The following is a 17512-nucleotide window of genomic DNA, read 5'->3' as shown; positions in this document are numbered from 1 at the left end:
CTGGCTTCACACCGGCACTGAAATTCATTCACAGTGTTGCTCAATTGTTTGGCAGGCAGAACATCTTTTTAGACTTATGGCAGCATCCTGTTAGTGAAATTTGCATATCTCTTTCCAGCAATGTCCCCTGACCTTTTTAAAATGTGCGTGTGTCTGTTTTTCTCCTCCAGTTTCAGCTGCAGGACAATCGATTAATTGTTTTTTTTTCATTTCGCTTGATCTGTACAGAAATATTCGTGTAATAAGGAGACAGACCCTGGACGTTTACGAGAGAGGGGCTTTGGATGATGAGAAAAGACTTTTCGTGTGAGTTGTTTTTGGCATTTCCTGACTCTGGCATAAAGGATTTAGTTTAGTTGACTTGAGTCAACTGTTCTGCAGGTCTGACTTAAATATCTTGACAAAATAATTGGCTTTACCCTTGATCCATATCCTCGTGCCTTATAGTTGGATTTCTATATGGAGCAAATACTCAACTTTTAAGAGTTTTTTGATTTTCTCGCTGCATAAAACCTGGGCCCATTGACTGGATTTAGCTTGTCACAATTTACGGGATTAGATTCAATTTCAAGAAGGTGTAGGTGTCTCACCTGAAAATTCAAGATGCGAATAGTTCTGTAATAATGATGTCCATATTGTGTTAATGTTCAGAGATGGGTATGAAGTCGCAGTTGTTTACTTTCGCACCGGATACAATCCAGAGGATTACCACGATGCAGAGGTGAGTATGCAATTCCTTTGTGCTTTCTGTTGACTCTTGGAGCGAAATTTTGCCCTTGGTGTGTGGGCTCGGCTGGGGCAGTCGGTGACCCGAGCGATGCCCGCTATCAGACCCGGAAGGCAATTTCACGCCGGGTGGGCCAATTAAGGCCTGGCAGCCGGGGGAGGAGTGTGAGCGGGGCAAGTGCAACCTTCACACACGCACACACGAGTGCGTGCGACATAACCTCCCTGAGGCTGAGAGCTGCCTCGGAGATGAAGATACGTGGAAAAAATATAATTAAAAAAAATAAAAATGAATGAAACGTCCCCTCGTGACTCTGCCGCATGAGCAGGGACGCGTTATTAAAGGAAATATGAGGTTTCCAAAAAAAATGCAATGGCCACTTGGCCTTTACTCCTGTCCGCCAACGGTACGATTGGACGGGCAGCGAAAAGTTTCTTTTAATTAACTTTTTAATGGCCTTAGAAGGCCTTTTAATTGTTGGCGGGCACACGCCAGGGTCAGCAGCACACCCGCCGACCAAAATATGCGCCAGTGCGCAATGACGTTGGGATGTAGACACAGCGTCGTTTTACTCTTGGTCGGGTCGCTGAACTGTGTGGGGTGGGGGGCGGGGCAGCCTTTTTAGACATCAGTCAAATGTCACATTCATCAGGAAGCATTGCTGATTTTTTTATAACACGAGTGCAAAAAATTGGCCGTTTTGCTATTTTGCAAATGCTGCTGTTGGAGACTTTCCTTTCTTGTCTGCCCTTCTAACTGGGAAATGATGTCAGATAATTTGAGCACAGGAGGAGACCATTTAACCCATCGTGCCTGTGCCAGTCCTTTGAAAAAGCTATCCAATTTGTCCCACTGCCTTGCTTTTCCCCTGATCCCTTTCCCCCCCCTTAGATATTCATCTATTCTTTCGCAAGTTACTATTGAATCATCTTCCAGCCATTTTCAGTTAGTGCTTTCCTGATCATAAGTGTAAGAATTTCTTGTTTCTGGTTCTTTTGCTGAATATGGCATGCAATACAGTCCCCTAATGGCAAAGTTGTACTATAAAGTAACTTCAGAAATTATCCTAGACTCAACCTTGTCAGACATACTCTTGTGCATTCCATATAATTGGCTGGTAAAGGCACCTGTTTAAACTCATGGACTGAAAGCATGTTGTCAGACAGGTGTTAGTCCTGGCTCAGTTGACAGGACCCTCTGAGTCAGAAAACTGAGTTCAAAATCCAACCCGGAGACTTGAGGACAAAATCTAGATTGACACACTGACCAAGTGCTGTACCGTCAGAGTTGCTGTCCTTAGGATGAGATGTTAAACCGAGGCCTGGTCCGCCCTCGCTTGTGGATGTAAAAGATCCTGTGATACTATTTCAAAGAAGAGCGAGGGAGTTCTGCCCTGTGTACAGGCCAATATTTACACCTCAACTAAACACCAAAAACAGATTATCCAGTCCTTATCACATTGTCGTTTGTGCATCTTTGTAATGTTGGAAATGCAGCAGCCAATATTCAATGTCAGAAATAGTTCATTGGCTGTAAAGAGATGGGTTATGAAAGGCGCTGTGTGAATAAAAACCTTTCTTTGATGGTCAGTATTTCTTCATTTTTCTTACCCTTCCAACATAGTTACCAGGTCAGTAACTCCTTCACTGGACTACTCTTCTTCGATATTCCCCTTCCCCAGTGCTTTCATGCAATTTCTTTGCTCAAAAGTAATTCTCAAATTTCCTCTCTAACATCCTCCACATCAGATTAACCCTGCATTTACTGTTTTCAAGTTGCTACGGTCAACTACAGACAAGGTAGTGACAGAGGTGGGCACATAGGTACTGGTATCAGCAGACACATTAGCCTTGCTTTATTTTCATTCAAATAATGGACTCAACAATCTGGAATAAACTTGGGCCAGAATTTTCCCATCAGCGATTTGGGGGCGGGCCCCGCTCACTGACGGGAAAATGACGCGGGATGACGTTGGGAGGAACCCCCGATGTCATCCTGGTCCATTTAAATTTTTAGGAAAGCGGGCGGACAGCGAAATCAGCCCAATTGAGGCCATTGACAGGATAACTAAGATCATTAAAGTCCCTGCCCCCCAGCGGGCTTCTGATAAAACATGAAACCTCATCCACTGGCGGGATGAGGTTTCACGTTCGTGTTTAAAAACTTTAATAAAGTTTCAGTGCTTCTTATTAACATGTCCCATCTCGTGTGACATTGTCACATGAGGGAGGCATGTTAATAATGTTTTTATTTTTCTATTTTTAAGAAGTTTTTTTTAACCTGTCACTAATCTCCCTGAGACAGCACTGAGTCTCAGGGAGCAGTGCGCTCTTTCACGCACATGCACGAAAGAGTGCACTTTGACCGTTGGCGATTTTCCCCCCCCCACCCCTGCACAGGAAGCGCATAGCACTTCCCATCGGGCAGGCCACTCAAAATGGCAGCGGGCCCTTGAGGTTTATCTGTACAGCAACAATCTAATTAACAACTTAGCCGAGAAGGGCGCTATCTGACCAAATCCTTGATCCCTTTCAAAAGTGGCAACCCGAGTTGTCTGTGCTAAGTCGTACAGTGTGGACTTATAATTTTGAAAGACGTTTGATCAGATTCTGCAGGGCAAGTTAGTAGCGATACTCAAGGCTATGGGATCTCACAGCAAAATTTTGGCATGGATAAGAAATTGGATGAAAGGTAGAAAACTGGCTAGCAGGTTAAAGTTGGCCTTTTGGTTCTAGCGGGAACCAGTTTGCGGTCTTCCTGATTAACTTACCCATTGAAGTAAAACAGGCTTTCCAATTAGTTTTCACTTGTTTACACTCTAAGGGCTTCCTGCATCCAGCAATGAGGGTGGCGAGTAAGGGGGTTGGGGGAAGCACTGTTCTGACCAATCAAAGTTGACTTGCCAACCAATCAGCACCCCTTTCTCGTACAGTATAAATTGTTTTGCTTTGAAATTTGGTATTCTTGCATTTGTCCTGATGAGTGCAAGATGAAAAGGTTCAACAGCTCTCTTTCTTTTCAGCAATAACATCGGTGACTTCAATTCTGAAAGTCATTGCAAATTTGTTATGTTTGCAGCTGGCGATAAACTCGCACAAGGCAGTGTAGAAATTACTGAATGTGCTAAGTACAGTATGAAAGGGCTGACATATAAAATTCAGGTTAGAGATGTTCACTGCTCATGTCTATCAGGGACTATGTTGAAGTAGCTTTAGATGAAGTTGAGAGGGACCTGGAAGTCTTGGTCGGCTCCATCATCAGCGTCAAACCAAAGCAAACAGTAGCTTGTAAGTCATCAACAACAGCTTGGGTTTATATAGCACCTTTAGCATAATAAAACTTCCCAAGGTGCTTTGTAGGAGCAATTATCAAACAAATTTTGGCATCGAGCCCATTGGGAGATATTAGGACGGGTGAACAAAAGCTTGGTTAAAGATGTCGGTTTTAAGGAGCATCTTAAAGTAGGTGGGGAATAGAGAGGAAGAGAGATTTGGGGAGGGAATTGCAGAGCTTAAGGTCCAGGCAACTGAAGGCATGACCACTAAGTGGTAGAGACAATTAAAATCTGAAGTGTAAGAGGGCAGAACTGGGGAAATGCAGAGATCTCAAAGGATTGTAGGGCTGGAGGGCATTAATAAATAGGGAGGGGCAAGGAGTTGGAGTCATTTGGAAACAAGTTAGAGGAAATGGTAATCAAATGCTGTTACCTCATTCCTGTATATTGTGGAAAACCTGGTCAATGGGACCACCTGGTGATCAGAGCCTGCATCTGCATCATTTCACTTGGTGACAATGGAAATGTTGAGCCAACCATTTACAAAGGGTAAATTCTCTCGTACAAGCCCAAGTACAGGGTCCAATTGGAGCTCAGCTATTGAGGAGAAAAATCTGGAAAGTTGATGGTTGAGGCTGAAACACAACCCATTTTAAAGGTACCTGGATCTGAACCTGAAATGCAGTACCCTGCAAGGCTACAGACCAGGCGCTTGGGAAGTGGGATTAAAAATGAGGGGCTATTTTTTTTTTTTCTCTCTTTGGCTGGTGCAGACAAGATGGGCTGAATGGCCTCATTCTGCACTGTGGCTTTTCTCTGGTGTCATGTCAGTGGATTATAGCCCTGAATTACTTACGGGCATATTGAAAAAGACTTTTTTAAAAAAGACATGCAAGCAAAGACACCGAGCAAACGATGGCTGAGAATGTAAAGTAATCACTTTATGGAAAATTCCTTTGTGGATTATGCTTGACCGACTAGTCCAGAGAGAGCATGGAATGTCGCACCTAAAACAATGCCGAGGCCTACTTCAGATGGAGACACTTGAAAAGAAGAGATGAAAGACAAAAAACTGAACTTTAATCCCTTGTGGCTGTGGAGATAGTGGAGACTGCCACATCTCAGCAGACATCCAAACCCATCTGTTGAAATTTCCACTCAATGTGGAAATGGTCTGAGTTGAAAGAAAGTGAACTCTGGGCAAAAGTCGTGTTTGTTTTTTTCCTTCTAGGAATACACAAGGAAATGGGTTAAAAAGTGAGCTGCAGGCCTGACCTGGGTGGGCAAGTGTTCTAGTGTTCTATAGGAGTCACAGTAGAAGATCGTCAGCTAGGCATCCCTGCAGATTACAGGCAAAAGGCTCCCTCTTTCTCTCTCTCTCTGATGCGGGAGCAAGTCAGCAAAGCCACAATCAAAAAGGAAATAGGACAGCTTCTTCAGCCAACCTGTAGAACCAAGTGTCTCCAAACCAACTGCTAAACTGCCAAAGTCAGCTGTACCGGAATCACCCAACTTAACGGCCACAACCTTTCACTGTCTACACCTCACGGACAAGCCAAATACTGATTCACATATCTTTTTTAACTTTTATTTGGACTCAACTTCTCATTTCTGACCTGTGTGGCTGTGTGTTGCGTTTTTATTAGTTTTTTCTCTAGTGATTAGTAACTAATAAACTCACTTTCTCTTTGACTCGAGGAAGCCTGGTTCAATTGGCTCCTTCTGAAACATTAAATACAGTTGGACTGGGAGAAGGATTCCATGGAGTGGGGGGGGCAAGCAGGGGGGAAGGGATCACTTTTAAATTAACCTTGTTGCGACCAAACGAGGGGGTTGAATAAAGAAGGGGAGCCGGCTCATTCCTCCTCATCCGGGAGCATAACAACATTGGGGTCCCTTTCGGGAAGTTAACATATTTGGGGGATCTTGCCCGGGGACCGGTTGTAACAATGGTTCTAAATTACGAGAAGTGGAAGTAATGCTTGTGAACCGATTAATGCAGGTCTCACACAGGATTAATCGTACTATTGTGCTATGTTGGAAAAACAGTCACTGTGTCCATTTAACTTTTTGTTCCTTCTTTGCTTCAGTGCTGGGATGCACGATTGTTGATTGAGCGTTCCAAAGCAATTAAATGTCCGGATATTGCCACTCAACTTGTGGGAACCAAGAAAGTACAACAGGAGATTGCACGCAGCGGAGTGGTGGAGAAGTACTTATCCGAGTGCCCAAAGTCCGCTGAACGAATCCGTGCTACTTTTGTTGGCCTGTACAGCATCGATGAGGTAAAGATAGTTGCACTTTACAGCTGCAAAACTCTCCAAATGATTGCTCCCCTGGCGAGTGGGAAGAAAGTTACTTATGGCTGGATAAACGGATAGTAAATGCTGCCACCCATTGGGGTTTGGAATATGTTTAAAGAAAGATAATTTTGTCGTATGAGATTTGCTATACAAAAGTAGCCATGTAAAATGAGATCAGGACCACTGACTCCACGTTTTGCATTTACTGCAGCAGCTTTCACTGTGTATTGATAAGAGCTATCGGTCAATAGTTTACTTCAAACTGTGACACTGAAATATTCCCATCAATCTCATGTGAAAATGTAAATGTTATCTTGAGTGCATTAAGGGAGGTTATATTAAGAGTAGGAATTGGTGCATGAGTTTTTTTTAAACAGTGCTGGTTAAGGCATTGACTAGCTGACCCATGCACCAGAACGGGAGCAGTCCTTTCAGCCCCTCAAGCCTGTTCTTTGTCTGATCTTAATTAGATTATGAATGACCAGTAGCTCAACTCCATTTACTTGCATTGTTTTTACATCCCTGTGTATCCTTCCTAAAGAAAAACTTTTTTCGTTTGACCCTCAGCCTCGATGGCATTTTGGACAGTGAGTGTGTTCCAGGTCTTCACTGCCCTTTCTGTGAAGAAACGCTTCTTGACATCATTCCTGACTGGTCTAATTGTAATTTTGAGGTCATGCCCCCTTGTCCTTTTACCCCCACCCCAACCAGAGAAAATAGCCTCTCCTTCTCTCCCTCTCTCTAAGATACTTAAAGAATCTGACAGGATAAACACCTCAATTACATCACTCTTTAATCTTCTATACTCAAGGGGATACAAACTTGGTCTGTGCAGATCAAGAAAGGCCTAGCATCAAATCATTGCCCACAGTCAGTGTTGTGCCGCCAGTTGAGTAACAGTAAGCATGTTCCTATTGGCCTTTTGCCCTAATCGCACATGTGCTCTTCTAGTGAATACAGGAACACTCGATAGTGATGTCCCTTGAGGGCCATAAAGCTTTCTAATACAGTCTGGACTCATTGTATAAATGGGACATGGTTAAGGGGACCCAAGACATTGATGGACCTTCAAAAAAGAAATTGACACTAACGGTAGAATTGGTTGGAGGAAAAGAACGAGCAGTTAATATTCACACGTGCAGCTACTGGAAATCAGTTCCTGCACATAAAACCCAAGTTCATCATGAGCGAGTGCTTCAGGAGTGGAAAGAATGGAGGAGAAAATTAGAGGATAAGGGAGGGGGGAAGCTTTGAGAAGCAAGTTGTTATATTCACTGATCAATACACTAAGTGTGAAGAACAAACTGGGATTTTCTCCCAATATCCCTTATCCTCTAATTTTCCACTCCATTCCTTCCACTCCTGAAGCACTCGCTCATGATGAAGTTGGGTTTTATGTGCAGGAACTGTTTTCCAGTAGCTGCACGTGTGAATATTAACTGCTCGTTTTTTTCCTCCAACCAATTCTACCGTTAGTGTCAATTCCTTTTTTTGAAGGTCCATCAATGACCTTGGGTCCCTTAACCATGTCCCAATGGCAGATTGAAGAAAATTAACCCACAAGAAGCCAAATGACCCTGCACCTCAAATGATTAATAGTTTAACTCGGTCTTTCTCTCTGGTGACAGGGTCCAGAGGGCGATGAAATAATAACGAAAGCAATGGAAGATCCCGAAAGCTTTGTGCTGAAACCACAGAGAGAGGGAGGAGGTAAGATGACAGTGCACACTGTTGGAGATGCCGTCTTTCAGTTGAGCCATTCAACTAAAGCCAGTCTACCCTCTGGGGTGGACCTAATAGGACCCGCGTCCTCTTCACTTGTCATCCAAGGGCCTTCACCCATTATGCCTTAAAGCCTCAAACCATCTCCCTGAACCTCTGCACCTTTCTACCCTCTCTCTCTTTCCCTCCCTCCAAAAGTGCTCTCAACATTAGTTTGCACCATTAAAGTATTAAAATAACTTGCACGTGCACATCTTTGACTTCAAAACACCACAAGACACTTCTCAGAAGCGATTATCAAACAGTGAAAGTGAAGCACACTAGGACTGGCCTAACAGGTAAATTTGAAGGATAAAAACAAAAAAACTGCAGATGCTGGAAATCCAAAACAAAAACAGAATTACCTGGAAAAACTCAGCAGGTCTGGCAGCATCGGCGGAGAAGAAAAGAGTTGACGTTTCGAGTCCTCATGACCCTTCGACAGAACTTGAGTTCGAGTCCAAGAAAGAGTTGAAATATAAGCTGGTTTAAGCTGTGTGGGGGGGGGGCAGAGAGAGAGAGAGAAGTGGGGGGGGGGGGGTTGGTTGTAGGGACAAACAAGCAGTGATTGAGGCAGATCATCAAAAGATGTCAACAACAATAGAACAAAAGAACACATAGGTGTTAAAGTTGGTGATATTGAAGGATTGCCTATTAAGAAGAGATTTAGGGAGGTAATTCCAGAGCTTTGGACCTCGGCAGCTGAAAGCACAGCCCCCAATTGTAGAGATATGAAAATCAGTGAGGCCAGAATTGGAAGACCTGCAGAGATCTTGGAAGGTTGTGGGGCTAGAGGAGATTAGTGTTATGACCGGTCCCTAGGCGAGGTTCCCCAATTTGTTAAAATCTGGTCAAGATCCTCAATTTGTCAAATTCCCAGACAAGGTACCTGAAATTGTTATGCTCCCGGGTGAGGAGGGGTGAACTTGGTTCCCTTTCTTTATTCAGCCCCTCAGTTGGCAGCAACAAGGTTAATTTAAAAAGGATCCCTTCCCTTGTGGATACCTTGTCCCAGTCCAAATGTGCTTATGCTTTAAAAGGAGCCAATTTAACCAGGCTGCTTTGAGTCAAAGAGTGAACTTATTAGTTCGTAAACCTGAGAAAATATAATAAAAAAAGTGCAACACACGTCACACAGGTTAGAAACAAAAAATTGAGTCCAAAAATAAAAGCTAGAAAGATACACGAATCAGCCCTTTGGCTTGTCCATGAAGAGTAAGTGGTGAAACATTGGGGCTGTTAAGTTGGGGTGATTCTGGTAGAGCTGACTTTAGGCAGTTGAGCATTTGGGTTGGAGATTCTTGGCTCTGCGCATTAGCTGAAGGGAGTTGTCCTGTTTCCTTTTGAACTGTGGCTTTGCTGACTTGTGACTTGCTTCCAGCAATCAGAGAAAAGACTTTACCTGCAAGCTGGAGGGATGCCCAGTTGGTGTTCTTCAGCTGTGACCTTCACAGCACCCACGCACCAGAACAGAACACCAGGCCAGCACCCTCAAATAGTCTTGCAGTTGGCTTTTAACCCCTTTTCTTGTGTACTCCTGAAGGGAACAAAACAAACAAGTCTTTCACCCAGAAACTGCTTTCCTTTCAACCCACATCCTGCCCACCGTCTGAGATATAACTCACAGGAGGTAGTAATCATTTTTCCATTGTATCTGCAAGCGCAGGAGATTACAGTTCAGTTTGCATTTTCTCTTTTCCTTTGAAGTGCCTCTGTCTGAAGTAGGCCATGTCATACCCTTTAGGTGCAACATTCCATTCTTTCTGAACTAGTGGGTCAAGTAATTTTGGACTAGACCTGATATCATATGGATCCAGATGCAAATACAGGAGATATGCTGGCTGCGTTAGGACAGGTAAAAGTGTCAGCAAGTTTAGAACACAATCAGAGTTAGACTGCACTCAATCCACCTCTTCATCCATGTTTCTAACTTGAATTCATCCGTGTTCATTTCTCAGCTAAATCTGTGAAACTTCCTGGGGTTTTACTATATGGCAAAAGGCATCTGCTACATAAAATGAAAGCAAAATACTGCGGATGCTGGAAATCTGAAACAAAAACAAAAACATTGCTGAAAAAACTCAGCAAGTCTATCAGCATCTGTGGCGAGAAAGACAGAGTTAACGTTTCAAGTCTGTATGACTCTTCATCCGTACTAAAGAAAAGTAGAAGTGTGGTGAAATATATACTGGTTAAGGGTGGTGGGACAGGTGAAGCTGGATTGAAGGGGTGTTGATGGTGGTGATACTGGCTAAAGGAGGTGCTAATGGTGACATTAAGGGTAGAAAGCAGGATGAGCAAGTGACAGATGGCCCTAGTGGATGGGTGGGACGGACAGTATAGGGGTGGTGGAAAAATCGAAATAGGCTATAAGGTGGGGATAAAACAATGAATGGAAATAAATTTTAAAAATAATAGAAATAGGTGGGAAAAAGTATATGCATATATAGAACTTTAAAAAATAAAAGATATTGAAAAAATGAGGACTCGAGTTCAGTGAACTTCAGTGAAGCTCAGCGCAAACTGAAGGAACAACACCTCATCTTCCGATTAGGCACTTTACAGCCTTCCGGACTTAACATTGTGTTCAACAATTTCAGATCATGAACTCTCTCCTCCATCTTCACCCCCTTTTTTTCAATATTTCTAAATTTTTATATATTTTTCCCACCTATTTCTATTGTTATTTTTAAAATTTATTTCCATTCATTGCTTTATCCCCACCTTTTAGCCTATTTCGATTGCGCCACCCCCCCACCCACTACACTAGGGCCATCTGTCACTTGCTCATCCTGCTTTCTACTCTTAATGTCATCATTAACACCTCCTTTAGCCAGTATCACCACCATCAACACCCCTTTGACCTTTTGTTTATAGCTGCTGCTACATGTTGTCCCTTTCCAACAATGAAACCATTAGTTGACGGATGTTGTCTGATTTTTTTTTTCCTGCCAAAAATAGTGTGTTAATTCTAGTTGTTTGTGTTTCTGTCAGGAAACAACATTTTTGGAGAAGAGCTCAAGCAGCTTCTTGGAAACATTAAGGATGGACCAAAGAGATCAGCCTATATCCTGATGGACAGGATCAAACCACAGACAGTGAAGAATTACTTACTGCACCCAGGATCGGCTTTGAAGCTGTCAGAGTGTGTGGTCGAGTTGGGAGTGTTTGGAGTCTACATCAGGTAAGAAAAGGTCTTAATCTCTTACTTACTCTGTCCACCTTTATCATGTTTGCCCCACTCATCACCCCCCCACTGCCATTTTCTGCTGGAGGTGCTGACTCAGTTGGTTGCACAGCCACTCTGGGTCCCAGCTCTTTTTCCAAGACAGGAGCCCCAGGTCTGCTCTGCATTAGAGCATTGAGGGCTGTATTGCTGAAGGCAGCCATCAGATAGGTATGTTCCAGTGGGTCAGGTATTTGAAGATGAGCAGGGAGGTCTCCCAGTGTCATTCGTCGCACTGCTGTTGTGTGATCTTGCTTTGCGAAATATGGTCATTTTATCTGTCTTTTACTGGATGGTGGCATGGTTTCACAGGGATGAGCAGACATCTAGAGCCTTGCCAAGTGGCAGTCTTGTGTGGGTGGACACCAGGCTTTTCACCCACTTTTAGCCAAGCTGGATCCTGTTTCGCTCAGGATAAAGAATTCACCTGTCGTTATACGTCGGTGACGTCATAAAAACGTGAGTTCTCGACTCGCGTATTTCAGCACGTTCGTGATGAAAGAGTTTCTAAAAAGCACAACATCTGGAGGAATTGCCTCTTTCCCCCAGAATGTCCACACTGCTGCGTTTTGAATAAGCAATATTTTTCAACATCTACTTGTTGCAGCAGCAGTGGAAGTTTTAACTGTTACTTTAACCCCAGGAGTGTTGGCAACAATTCTCGTGCCCCAAGTGGGATTTTTATGAAACCCGGTGTGTGTTATATTAACACAATATCAGGAACTGGATCACTCCATTTTAGGAGGCTCTAAGTGAGCATGTCATCATGTGGTTGTATTGTGTGTTCGTAATCGATGGACATTGAGTCTGACTTGGGAGAGAATCCATGAACTAGCACAAGAGGGAGAAATGATGAGGCTGATTCTGATGAGAACAATGGTAGACTCTGGACGTATTGTTCAGGAGCCACAAAGATTGGAGTTGGTTTTTCCACTGTGTTTAATAACGATAACCAAACAAAGAGCATGGCTCAGTGATATGTTGGAGTGGGCTCGTGCAGTAGTCGAAACTGAACAGTTGTGCAGAGACTGGAAAGTGATGAGTTCTATTAGGGAACTCAACCTCCAGAATGGGGAAAGCATACGCACAGTTCTCACCGATTGTAGGAGGCAGGTTAATGTGATTTGCCTGTTATACCCAACGGTTGGTTTTGGAAAGTGGGTTCACACTACCTGCTTACCTTGATATTTTTGGCATTAACACACAGTTGCGAAGCTGCACCTCTTCCGACATCACAAAGTAAACTCACACACTTGGGTTTGTCTTCAGCTGAATGACAGTCTCTGAATTAATGACCCTTGAGCAGAACTTTGCTGAGTGTCTTAATTCTTTTCAAACACTTAAGTTTTTACAGGTCGCCCTCCCTCTGACGCCGCTCTCACCTTCTCTCCCCCACCCGCTCCCTCCAACTCCCCTGGGCTCTTCTCGAACATCAGCGCGATTGAGCTGTGGGGGAGCGGTGGGGGTTGGGGGGGAAGGGATGGAACCGGGGATGCTGGAGGAGCAGGTACATTCAGACTCCCGTTGGTTCGAAGGGCTGCGCTCCTGAGCAGCCTCAACACCTAGGAACAACCCTGAATAAATCAGTGTCCTAGACGTACCCCAGTATTTGGAATCAGCCCAAGTTTATACGCTCGCAATTTAATGAGAACTTAATCAATACCCATGCACCCATACTTGGAATCGTGTAATGTCATTTCTAAAAGACGACCCTATTCTGTATTGTTAGAGCTGATGCATCAGCTCTCTGGTGGTTGAAGTAACCAGACAGCAGTTCAACAGTGAGTGTGGCAGGGGTGCACTATAAAACTATTCTGCCCTGTACACAATTATTGAGAACAAAAACAGAATTACCTGGAAAAACTCAGCAGGTCTGGCAGCATCGGCGGAGAAGAAAAGAGTTGACGTTTCGAGTCCTCATGACCCTTCAACAGAACTAGGTGAATCCCTATTGAATTTTACACAATTATTGAGGTTGTGTTTGCTACCACAGTCTGAACTTAGCATTAACTGTAACTCCACACGCTTACAGGAATTAGAAAGGTTCAAGTGCTGTCAAATTACTTAAGATTTTTCTGCTTCAGTGTCCCTTAACGAGGTGTGAATTAGTAAGTAAACAACATTATTTCAGCACAAATAAAGGGAGCACATAGATGCCAAGACAGTCACTTTGAGATTGACATTAGTGACAGTGGTTAATTAATGGTCTTTGCTTTTTTGGCTAATAGAAGTGCCTGTCCATTTTAGACGTTAAAGTGTAGATGTTACGGTCGGTTTATGAAAAGAGGTTTTCAAAGGGCTGTTGCTACCTCTTTTGGTGATTTCTTGTGACAAGTGTCAGGGTGAGGAACCACAGCAATAAGAAGTGCTTTCTTTAAACCAAAACTTTTATTTCTGCCAGTCTGGGGTGCAAGTGAAAAGAGAATCAATAACAGTCCTTTTAAACATTCCGCAAACCTCTTAACATTAAACTCCTAATCAGTAAGAGGGACAGAAATGCTCCACTGCTTTGTTGAGGATTATACAAAAAGCACTGTGTGGTGAGAGTGGTTTATTGGGTTGCAATGTGGTGTTTGTGTTAGGAACTAGAGTTAGTTTTAAGTAAGTTATATTTGTATTGTGAGTATTGGGAATAAGCTATAGCTTTAAGTTTAACTTATATTTTTTGTGTGTTAGCAAGGTGAAGCCTGGACTTTTGGTTTCATTTGAGAATGGAGTCAGCAAGTCTGTGGGCTTATTTGTATACCTGCATTTCAGTGAGGTTTTACGACTCTTGAAGTGGTCCGGGGAAGTTGAAACAATAAGTAGAAAATGACTTTGCTGTTGCCTAGCAACAGGACATCCACAGAGAGACAGAAACAGAAAAGCAGCTTGAGTTCAGTTGGTCTGTGACTACCACAGGGTGAGGATGCTGGGCTGGAGAGGGAATTGCAGGGAACAGATTTCCCAAAAGAACAAAAGAGAGTCCCAGGCAGACAGTTAAGTCAAGGAACAAGAACAGGAATCGGCAACAGGTCCTGTTCAGTTTGAAGTGAAAGCAAGGAGCAGTGGAAAAGGCTCTAAATTAAAGAGAGAAAGCTGCACGAAGCAGACTCGAGGCAAAGCAGGCTTGCAAGATGCCAGAAGATCCAAGGAGACAGCCAAAGGTTGGTGACTCTTAACAATAGGTCGGTGAAGCAGTGGCGGTACTGTTGGCATGGCTGAATATCCGAGAAGAATGTGTGGAAGGTGAAGCTTGAATGCATGTGGTGATCCAGGGAAAAGGAACATCAGAAGGAGAGGTTGAAGCCCTGGAGGTCGATCCTTGTGGAAGATGACCAAGTGAAAGAGTAGTTTGGGAGAAGATTCTAATGCAAGTTCTTCGAGTGTTGAAATTGGAAACCCGTGGGAGAAAGATGGACTTCCGTGAGACCGGTTGGCTCATTGTGTGCCAAGCGCCTGGGGGGAGTTGATGAGAGATCCATAGCATCTGCTTTGGGTAGCATCTGTCGCTTGATCTTGGAGTGTGGTGTGTGACCACAGGTTGCCTATTGGTTTACATGGACTATATACTTACTGTGAACATTAGAGTATAAGGTAGATTTTTTGAAGCTCGTGTTATTCTTCTGAATCTGTAAAGGCATGATTGTGGGTGAAGGTGTAGTGTAATATAGTTCGTCTTTTATTTAATAAATGTTTTTTTCTTTTGTTAAAAGTACATCAGACTCTGTGACTCTTTTCAGTAGTTGCCCTCCACATTTCTAAACAAAAAATAAAAAGTTAGCATCTGCCAGGTTCTACCCTGGGACCTGACTTGTCCAATGACAACATCAGCTGGGGTCATAACACTCGGCGCATCCTGGGGGCCAGATATAGTCCCATCTCTCCTCCGCTAATCAGCTTGGCAGATCAACGTGTGCACCTGAAACTGCAGAAACCATTTTGGGAAGTGGCAAGTCAAACAAAGTTACTGCTCTGACACTTTCTACATGTGCAGGTGTGTGCACTTCAGCTAAATACAAGACTGGCTGCAAAACTGATTACTCTGGTAATGTTATGTCAAGGTTCTCAAGTGAAGAGTTGCCAATCAGGGCAAAGTTTTGGGAAGGTTTGGAGAGAGGGATAAACCTGGTACTGTCCCACAAAGGAGTCAACATTTTCAGAAGAAAGGATATTGGTGGTGATGAGATGAAATATAGAATTTGTGGTTGTGAGACTCAATTTAGTGTGCTATGTAAGCTTGTGTGTGATTTGTGTTTGTTTTTCTTTGTTAACTCCCTCTTTGTGCTTCTGTCTTGTAGTAAGTGTCGGAAGATGATCATGAATGAAAGCCCTGGCCATCTGCTTCGTACAAAGAGCACGGAGTTTGCAGACGGAGGAGTGTCTGCTGGTGTGGCAGTCCTGGATACGCCCTATCTTACCTAAACTAAAGATCCCCTGAAGTGTATGCCCCAGGGTGTACAGTGTGCAGCATTAAAATTGCAGCGTTCAACAGAACTTTTCTTTCACCATATTCCCTCGCTTGAGCTAGGTGAAGTTTGGGGGGTGGGGTGGGGGAGCCTTTGGCAGTGTGGGCAGCAGGTAGGATATTCAACACCAAAGATATAGTGAAGGGTTCATCATCTTCCAGTTTTGGACAAAAAAAGACCAAGAGAATCAAAGACAGTCCAAGCTAGAGGATAAAGTATCTGTCTTTGTCTACAGAGTTTTTTGGTGTCAGGATAGAGTAAAATAATTATTGGGATAGAGCATTGAGAATTGAAAAGTACATCTCTTCCCCCCAGATGTGTCATTGCGCTTTCCACAGTCCACTGAGGATGTCTTTTCCTCAGAGGGGAGTGGGGCTGGTGTAAAAGCTGAATTCAAATTGTGAGTGAGTGATTCATAAATCTCTGTTCCTTCTGATGTCTCTTGCCTAATTTCTGAGGGAGAAATAGAGTGATGGAGTCCCAGTGCCCTGTCCCCCAGCCGACGTTTGACTTGATCTTAAACTTTTCTCTTGTTACATTGAATCTACTGGTGGCTGTTCACTAGAGAAGATCCTATTATGCAACTAGTTGATATTATTGGGTACACAGCTAAGTCCGGCTGACACAGTTCTGCCTCTATTATGTAACTCACTAGCAGACTAATTTATTTTTCGGTGAATCCCTAATCCTTGTGACTCATCAATTCTACAGCCTGGATAGCTTGGTCTAAAACCAATCATTCAAAATTGGCTTTTTATACTCAAACAATTGAAATTAGTCAATTTAATTAAGTGACTCAAGTTGCACCGTGAAGTGTTTAAAGTAAGGGTGGACTTTTAAAAAAGTATGCTGTTTCTTAGTTGAAACAGATTGGAAATTGTACATCTAGCCAAATATGTGCCAGTCTGCTGTGGTCTGGTCAGCTGTGGAAGTTATGCACCCACTACGGGTGATATATAAAGGCTTGAAAATGCCCAAGGTGAAGGGAGGAACCAGAGCAGCGAAAAGAAGCAAGTCAGTAATTTCCAGCTGAGACAGTGAAGTCTAGCTTCTCTGATTTCTGGTTGTCACATAATACAAGTCTGCTTTGTTTCTCTCACTTAATGTTTTGAGCGCCAGCCTGTTATCTAATTTTATAAAGATGTAGTAATTACTTAGATACCCCATAATTGGCTGGAGAGGTGGTCAGCTTCAGTTGTTTATATGCAAATATACTGCTGACTGCTCTTCTCACCTCTAGGGTCCTGTTCATCATCATCAAAACTCAGACTGCAAATCAAAAGCAGCAATAAATTATAACCATGCATTCTTAAAATTAATCTTGGCTGACAATTAAATATTTTCAATATAGCCAATTCATAGCATCATCAAGCATAGATGCAGAGCAAGCTCAAGGAGCCAAACAACCTACTCATGCTCCTATTTCTCATGTAGAAGAAACCCATTCAGCCCATTGTATCTATCAGGTATTTATCTAGTTCCCTTTTGAAACTTACTAATGAATCTACTTCCACCACCTTTCCAGGCAGTGCATTGCAGATCACACCAGCTCACTCTCCTCATCTCTCTCCTGGATCGTTGCCAATTACTTCAATTCTGTCTCCTCTGGTTACTGACCCTCCCACCAGTGGAAAGAGTTTCTCCTTATTTACCCTTTCTCAACCCCTCGTAATTCTGGGTACCTCCATTAAATCTTCCCTTATGCTGCTCTGATCTAAGGAAAACATTTGCAGCTTCTCTAGTCTGTCCACAAAACTGCAGCCCCTCATTTCT

General features: G+C 43.3%; 1 protein-coding gene across 1 annotated transcript in view; it reads left to right on the top strand.

The window, feature by feature from the left end:
- Positions 1 to 17058, top strand: part of gss (glutathione synthetase) — a 30406-nt gene extending 13348 nt beyond the window's left edge. Inside the window, exons 5-10 of the mRNA XM_041205423.1 lie at positions 229 to 306; positions 652 to 721; positions 6092 to 6286; positions 7933 to 8014; positions 11060 to 11249; positions 15572 to 17058. Coding sequence (XP_041061357.1) covers positions 229 to 306; positions 652 to 721; positions 6092 to 6286; positions 7933 to 8014; positions 11060 to 11249; positions 15572 to 15695 — 739 coding nt within the window. The 3' untranslated portion in view covers positions 15696 to 17058. The remainder of the gene's footprint in view (positions 1 to 228; positions 307 to 651; positions 722 to 6091; positions 6287 to 7932; positions 8015 to 11059; positions 11250 to 15571) is intronic.
- Positions 17059 to 17512: the final 454 nt, after the last annotated feature.

The sequence above is a fragment of the Carcharodon carcharias genome, chromosome 14, assembly GCF_017639515.1.
Source record: "Carcharodon carcharias isolate sCarCar2 chromosome 14, sCarCar2.pri, whole genome shotgun sequence".
Lineage (NCBI taxonomy): Eukaryota > Metazoa > Chordata > Chondrichthyes > Lamniformes > Lamnidae > Carcharodon > Carcharodon carcharias.
Note: the sequence above shows the minus strand (reverse complement) of the source record. Positions and strands in the feature narration are given on the sequence as shown.